The sequence below is a fragment of the Teleopsis dalmanni genome, chromosome 1 (assembly GCF_002237135.1).
Source record: "Teleopsis dalmanni isolate 2A chromosome 1, ASM223713v2, whole genome shotgun sequence".
NCBI classification, from domain to species: domain Eukaryota; kingdom Metazoa; phylum Arthropoda; class Insecta; order Diptera; family Diopsidae; genus Teleopsis; species Teleopsis dalmanni.
The window spans coordinates 200,966,491-200,974,384 of NC_051846.1; the positions used below are offsets into that span (position 1 = coordinate 200,966,491).

The window sequence follows — 7,894 nt, forward strand, 5'->3', positions numbered from 1 at the left end:
AAATTTATTTTAAAAAAATGTCACTTTTTCATTATCTTAACTTTATCTTTTGCTTAAAATTTATCTCACGCATAGTTACATTCGAAATGTTCCTTAATTTCAGCCTTCGTTTCAACGAAATTTTCCTTAATTTCGTTCTAACCTCAAAACTGACTTTTGTACAGAAAAAACAACTTAATTCCGGTGAAACGAAGAAGAAATTAGGATGTGTCTGAACATAGTGTTACAAATACCACTCAAAATTTGTAAATTAATACAGGTGTTAAACCAAATTAATATAAGAAAACATATTTCTGTTTCTTGGATATAATTTAAAAATAACATAAACAAAGGTTCTGTTTCTAAGTAATTTGTATTTATCATTATCATGGGGTAAGATTTTTATTCTAGATATATCAACTTTGAAAACTTTGTAATTTATAACTTTGAAAAAAAATCAGTTCTTCTCAAACTGAATTTAACTAATCCAGAATTTCGACTTCAGTGAGATATTCCTTAAAATATTAGAGCTCATGCTGATAGTTGGCTTGCTTTTTAAAACATCAACTTAATTTAAAATTCAAGAAATTATAAAAAAAAAATAAAATTTGGCAATAATTTATAACTACAGCTAAAATTGCATAAAATGAAATTCTTTATAGGTGAAAAGAAAAGAAATTATCTGATTTTACACGCAATTTATTGTATTATTTTTACTTACCAAGTAAACGAACAGACCTATTATTGTGAAAGTTTTAAAAAATGTATTAATAGCACTGCCAGCAGAAAGTTTTATGCTGCTGTCATTTTGCCGGAAATTAAAAGCAGAAATTTGGTAGCACTACTCCAACATGTTCTTTTTCTGGCGAACGCCATTGCTGTTTAGTTCGGTGATAGTTTTCCCGCATAAAAAAGTAAGGAAATATATCGAATAATTTTATTTTCGTTGCAAAAATAGTAATATAATGTTGTTGGATATGTTTTTTAAATATTTGTGTATAAATATATGGTGTATTTTAATAAAAAAATGTAATGTATATTGAGGTTAGAGGTTGTCTCAAAAAAAATAATTATCGCTGGAAAAACACACGTGGATTTAATTTTATGCAAAAAATAATCATTAAATTATAAAAATTATATGATTTTCTACGTCCAAACTAAAACTAAATTTGCTATAATATTGCACGTTTAGTATTCAATTGGACCACATTAAAATTCGTGGCTTGCTAATCCTCTTAAGGTTATCGTGTGAAAGATAAAATCCTTAATAAAGTAAAGCACACAAATTTTTAAACAAAATAAAATATTTACTCTAAACGTATAAACATTAGTGCGTATAAAAACTTACATTACAACAGATAAACTCAATTCGGATAAGTAATTTTTGTATAAATCAACATAGCAGAGTAAATGTATTGGAAGCATAAATATATAAATGAAAAAATTTAACTTAATACGTCCATACTAAAACCAGACATAATTAAATTTAACGTGTTTGGTATTCAACTGGACAACATTAATATTCAAGGTTTGCTATTCCTCTTAAGGATATCGTCTAAAAGATAAAGTCCTTAATAAAGCTAAAACCTACAACGTTACAAATGTTTATTAGTAATCACTGCGTGCCGGAAAAATAATTATAAATTGTTAACACATTATACACATGTTTTGATAATTTTAATTGCAATCTGTATTAATAATACAATATAAATAATATATAATATTCTTTCAGAATGGCTGAAGTATCTGAAACTACTAGCGAAACCTTCGAGGAGCAACCTCCAATTGAAACTGAGGGCGTTGACACAATTTTGGACACACATATGGCAACAACGACTGAATTGCCTGAAATCAAGCTATTCGGTCGTTGGTCCTGTGATGATGTGACAGTCAATGATATTTCCCTACAAGATTACATTTCTGTCAAAGAAAAATTCGCTCGCTACTTACCACACTCTGCTGGTCGTTATGCTGCTAAGTGCTTCCGTAAAGCACAATGCCCAATTGTAGAACGCTTGACCAACTCATTGATGATGAAAGGTCGCAACAATGGTAAAAAATTGATGGCCTGTCGTATTGTCAAGCACTCATTTGAAATTATTCATTTGTTGACTGGTGAAAATCCATTGCAGGTAAACCATGTCAAATTCATTATTAAGGAAATATAAGTGTAAACGTCTCATGCTAAACTGTTGTTGCGATTTATATACAAACAACAAACAGGTAGAATGTGACGCATATAAAATCCATACACTTGCCTAAAATATATATAAAATAATTACTATTTTATAAATTAACAAGTGTTTTGCACATATTTTTTTTACAAAAAAATTTATTTAATAAAAAAAATTGAACACAGTTGTTAATGATGGTTAATATTTTTAGATTCTCGTTAGCGCCATTATCAATTCTGGACCACGTGAAGATTCTACACGTATTGGTCGCGCTGGTACCGTACGTCGTCAAGCTGTTGATGTGTCTCCACTTCGTCGTGTCAATCAAGTAAGTGTTTGTATATTTATTTAAACGTTGTAGTTTTTGCCAGGATACAATTCTTTTCAAATAGGAACTATTTGGAAAGATATAACACTTGGCTAAATGAAAGCCAAGTCTGTTTATCTAAAGCGGACAAGAGTAAAATAATTGCACTCTTGTCTTACTGATAAAAATATACAAATACAAATTGTATAATATTTTTACTGACTATAAATTTCAAACGCTAATTGTGAATTATTTTTAGGCTATCTGGTTGTTATGCACTGGTGCACGTGAGGCTGCCTTCAGAAACATTAAAACTATTGCTGAATGTTTAGCTGATGAATTGATCAATGCTGCTAAGGTGAGTTTTTAGATATTAATTCAGATTTAAATTTAACATAAAACAGCCATATAAATTTAATTATATGCCAGAATCATTACCGCGTGTTAATGCAAGTCTGTTTTTTTTTAAGTATAAAAAATTTGTAGACATAACTCATTTGATATATATAACAAAGCTATTGTATGTAATAAACAACATTATCAAAACTTTTTAATTAGATATAAGTTACAGTTTATAAGCACTTATTTAAATTTGCTGTAAAAACTAAATCAATAATGCTTTAGTCCATCCTCAATACAGCGTAATGTTGACCATGATTTACGTTTGTACATCTTAATATGGACAACATTAATATTGTTTTACTATCCCGCGTTAATTTAAACAAATCAAGTTTATTAACGCTTTGGTGAGTGAAACTACAGACGTTTAACATATTTGTAAAAACAGAATATTTAGTTTGTCCAACCTCAATACTGTTTAAGAATTTTAGTTACTTAAAGTAGTAAATTTTTAATTGGACAATATAAATATAGTTTCACTATCCCCTGCTATAATTTAAACTTATAATTTTTAGCAGTTTGGTATGTGAGTCTACATTTATATACTTTATTAGTAATTTAACTTAAATATGTATTCAGTATAGTATATATTCAGTCCAGCCTCAATACAATGTAAAAGACATATATTTACGATTGTAATAATAAACTTGGACAACATTAAATGTAAGTTTTACTATCCCGCGTTATTAGTATATTTCTTAAAACATTACTATTGACGCTTTGGTATGTAAAACTACAATATTCAATCAAAATACATTGATTGAAGTACTTTTTTTTATGCATTATAAATATTATAAATAGAAATGTCCATAATTAATAATGAGCAAATATATTTAAATAGTGCTCATTTTCGCTTGTGGACTAGAAAAATTCTTTTTGTAAAATCCTAGCATTTGAACAATTTTATGTTCCTATGCTTCACCAAATACAAAAACAAATAAAAATAATAATAGAAAGCAATTTTAATATATATGTATATCTATCTTATAAGATGTATACCAGGAAACTCTAGTGCCTGTCCACTCTAATTCGCGTAAAGTTGCATTAAAGCTTACGTCGTTTCGCTTGTGGACTAGAAAAATTCTTTTTGTAAAATCCTAGCATTTGAATAATTTTATATTCCTATGCTTCTCCAAATACAAAAACAAATAAAAATAATAATAGAAAGCAATTTTAATATATACGTATATCTATCTTATAAGATGTATACCAGGAAACTCTAGTGCCTGTCCACTCTAATTCGCGTAAAGTTGCATTAAAGCTTACGTCGTTTCGCTTGTGGACTAGAAAAATTCTTTTTGCAAAATCCTAGCAGTAGAATTTATATAATATTCTACAAGCTTCCTAAAACAAAAATACATAAAACATTATTATTAGTTTATATATTTATTTAATACAGTGAGCGTAATTTACTTAGACGCACACAAAAAAAATGCTTTTTTTTTTGTTAAAGAGCAGAGCTATTGATCTTTTTACATTATTATTTTTTCTTTTCCATTACTAAACGTAAACAAACATAAAAGGAATGTGATTTTTATTTTGCAAAGTTATAACGGTGAATTTCATAAAAAAGAAGCTAAGTAAGTGCGCAATTTTTATAGACGCATATATTTATATCGGTAGTTCGGACTAGTTTATTTGATTGTTCTGTAAGAAGGTTTGTATTTCATAACACATTAATATTTGAGCTAATATTCTAAAAGCAAAAACCATACAAATTCTTTACGAAATAGGCTTCGCATTTGCGCAAGTCGAATGGCAAAGGGAAAATTTCTGAGCGTTGAAGAAAAAGCCAAAATAGGGTGTTTACATCAAAATGGATTCTCAAAGAGGAAAATTGCAAGCCACATAAACCGATCGGAACACGTTGTAAGAAATTTTTTACGTTTGGGTGAGGAATATGGTAAAGCCCCTACGAATAACAATCGAAATGCAAAGATAAATCGGCGACTCAAAAACCAAATAAAGGAAGAAGCAACAAAAAATCGGCTCAGTGCAGCTCAAATCGCAGCAAAATTGCAGCTACCAATTAAAAAAAGAAGAGTGCAACAAATTTTACATGCCGATGGCCACATAAAATGGAAGAAAATGATGAAACGGCCCCCTCTGAAAGAAATGCACAAGAAGAATCGCATTGTTTTTGCTAAAAATCATATGCATTGGACCAAAGAATGGCACTCGGTTATTTTTTCGGACGAGAAAAAATTTAACTTGGACGGGCCAGACGGTTTCAGCTCTTACTGGCATGATCTCCGCCAAAACAATCCCATAAGAATGAGTAGAAACTTTGGAGGCGGATCTGTCATGATATGGGGTGGCTTTTCACTCCATGGAAAACTTACTTTGTGCTTCATAAATACAAGAATGAACTCAGAGAAGTACGCTGAAATGCTGGATGACGTTCTAATAAAGTTTCTGGAGGAACACGCCGATCGGGATCCAATTTTCCAGCAGGATAACGCCGCCATTCATGTGTCCAAGCTTTCAAAGTCTTACTTCTCGTCGAAGCAGATAACGGTAATGAATTGGCCAGCAAGGAGTCCTGACCTAAACCCCATTGAGAACCTATGGGGAATAATTTCACGGAAGGTCTATGCCAAAGGACGTCAGTATTCCACAGTGAGTGAGCTCAAAGCATCAATCCAAGAGGCTTGGGACAAAATCGACGATGTGATTATCAAAAAATTGATAGATTCGATGCCAAATCGAATTTTTTCAGTTATAAACCAAAACGGAGGAATTACAAAGTATTAAGCATTGTCAAAACTGTGAAAACTCTTTGATTTCTTTTGTTTAAACATAGTGCGCCTAAGAAAATTGCGCGTTTATTTTGCCTTATTTTTGTGTTTTTGTACATATGTAAGAAGAATGACTGATATGAAATATATTTCTTTTTTGTTTTTTACTATCAAGCACTGCTTTTTCTTTTTCAACAAAAAAAATATTTATATTCGAGTTCGTTGCATCATTTTTGAAAAAATATTAAGTGCGTCTAAGTAAATTGCGCTCACTATATGTTCTATAAAAGAAAGTGAGCCGGTATACGGCAAGACAAGCGACTGCTTATATTATATCCACTTTGTTCACTTTCAATTCGCGTAATGATCCTTTGAGATTTACTTCATTTCGGTAATAAAGTAATATTGTTGCACTTAAATTATTTTTTTATTCTTTTGATAATAAGTATTTCACTAAATTTGAAAAGATTATAAATATATTTATATAAGTATATGAAGTTATTTATACTATTTATTAAATATGATATTTATTTTCTATTTCAGGGTTCATCTAACTCTTATGCTATTAAAAAGAAGGATGAATTGGAACGTGTTGCTAAATCCAACCGATAAACATTTCGCGCTACACATTCTTTTTGTGTATTTTTTACACTAATTATAAAATAAAAATGAAAATTTTTCAAAAATAAATTTAAATCTAATTTTAATTACAACTAATTTTAGCTTTATACTAACAACAAGCACGAAGGATCCAAATATATAGATATATGATTACAAGTAAACTTTTTTAAGTATTAAAAAATTTTATATAGGAAGTTTTATGGTTTGAAGATTTAATAACATAAATATATAATATTAGTTCTATTTGAATCAAATGTTTTAAATTTAATTTAATTACATTTAATGGTTTTTATAAAACACCTCATGCGTTTTGCTTCTAATAATATAAATAAACTAGATATAATTTGAAATAAACTAGGACAAAGCATATAGCTTCATAAGGCTTCTCCTAAATCTCTTTAATTTGTGGCCATTTCATAACTATCGGATAATTTTTGTGTACCTCTGCATAAAATATGTGTCCTATATTATCTCACAATTTTATTTTGGGTATAGAAAATAATTGCCATATTGTAAATGAAATAATGGAGAAGACATAAAAAAAAATGTTAAGGAAATATTTGTTTTGATATAAAATCTTTAATAAACTTCAAAATCTAACTTTCACATTACACAATCAACAAATTCCTAATTAAACACATAATATTCTTATAATTCATCCAATACGATGATCGTATGTGCCGAACAATAGTAGCGGGAGCAGAATGTAAAAAAATGATGTGTAGTACCAAGAAACTAAGTAATTTGAGTTAGAATAAACTGTATCCGTTAGTTAAACACTCGATATCTTTAATTATTAATTTAAGTTATATGAATACATATTAAGCCAATCTAGATATCCTTTTTCAACGGTGAAATATTTAGAAGTAACTTGAACTAACCTAACAATTGTTATACCAGTTGAACCAAGATCTCTATGTAGATTTGTAGTAAGCATCAGTAATAGTGAAATATCAACGCTTTATGTGTATTTTAGTACTTGAAGCTTCATTCTTGAGACGTGTTTCAACTTCCCAAATTGCAAAGCATCGCTCCAAACTTTATCGAAATTCTGACAAATTTCGAGTAGGGTAAATTAGAAAAATATTAGGTAAATTAGGTGTTACCATTGTGAAAATTTTATGAGATGCGTAAATAAATAAATTTAAAAACTTTTAACCAAACAATCATAAATAAGTCCAATAAATAAATATTTACATAAGAGCAGCGCAAAAAATTCCTATGAAATTTTAATTTACTTTATCTTAATTTACTCGAAGTCGCTCACGGCCGTAAATAAAATACTATATAATAATGGACAGTAGAAATATTTTAACTAAATCTCGTTGCTGTTTTTCATATATTCAACATATCTGTTTTATGTTTCCCATACATTGATCGTTTATAAATTAATTTTTCTATGAATATTCTATTGGAAAAATAATTATTATATGTTGAGGCTAGTTGAGTTGAGTCAGTGCACCTGAGCAGTTTTACTCTCTAATAACTGCGAGGTTTCTACAAAACCCCTCTTTACGCCTTGACTGGATTTTTGTTTATCACTTCATTAGACTAAGCAATAATTGACCTCAGATCTGCATATCTCCCCGAGGAGCCTGTAACCATTCTGAGATTTGATAACGCGGTGTTAGTCAGTCTGTCAGATTTCGCAAATAATTTCAGGGCTCTATCCTTTA

The 7,894-nt window shown here is 29.3% G+C and overlaps 1 protein-coding gene and 3 non-coding genes across 4 annotated transcripts; all 4 read left to right on the forward strand.

The window, feature by feature from the left end:
• The first annotated feature begins 788 nt into the window (after positions 1-788).
• LOC119671318 (40S ribosomal protein S5a) lies at positions 789-6,287 on the forward strand. The gene is made up of 5 exons (XM_038081899.1): positions 789-893; positions 1,712-2,111; positions 2,365-2,481; positions 2,720-2,818; positions 6,141-6,287. Exons 2-5 carry the CDS (start codon positions 1,713-1,715, stop codon positions 6,207-6,209), a joined length of 684 nt encoding a protein of 227 aa, XP_037937827.1. The 5' UTR covers positions 789-893; position 1,712; the 3' UTR covers positions 6,210-6,287.
• LOC119673595 lies at positions 1,121-1,273 on the forward strand. The gene has a single exon (XR_005252113.1). It is a non-coding gene; the product is annotated as a small nucleolar RNA psi18S-1854 (small nucleolar RNA).
• LOC119673593 lies at positions 1,428-1,581 on the forward strand. The gene has a single exon (XR_005252111.1). It is a non-coding gene; the product is annotated as a small nucleolar RNA psi18S-1854 (small nucleolar RNA).
• On the forward strand, positions 3,872-4,009 carry LOC119673596. The gene has a single exon (XR_005252114.1). It is a non-coding gene; the product is annotated as a small nucleolar RNA psi28S-1192 (small nucleolar RNA).
• Positions 6,288-7,894: the final 1,607 nt, after the last annotated feature.

Coding starts and splice junctions, on each gene's coding strand:
- LOC119671318 (XM_038081899.1), top strand. CDS start 1,713: ATGGCTGAAGTATCTGAAACTACTAGCGAAACCTTCGAGGAGCAACCT. Junction 2,112..2,364: donor CTGGTGAAAATCCATTGCAG/GTAAACCATGTC, acceptor TAATATTTTTAG/ATTCTCGTTAGCGCCATTAT. Junction 2,819..6,140: donor AATTGATCAATGCTGCTAAG/GTGAGTTTTTAG, acceptor TTTCTATTTCAG/GGTTCATCTAACTCTTATGC.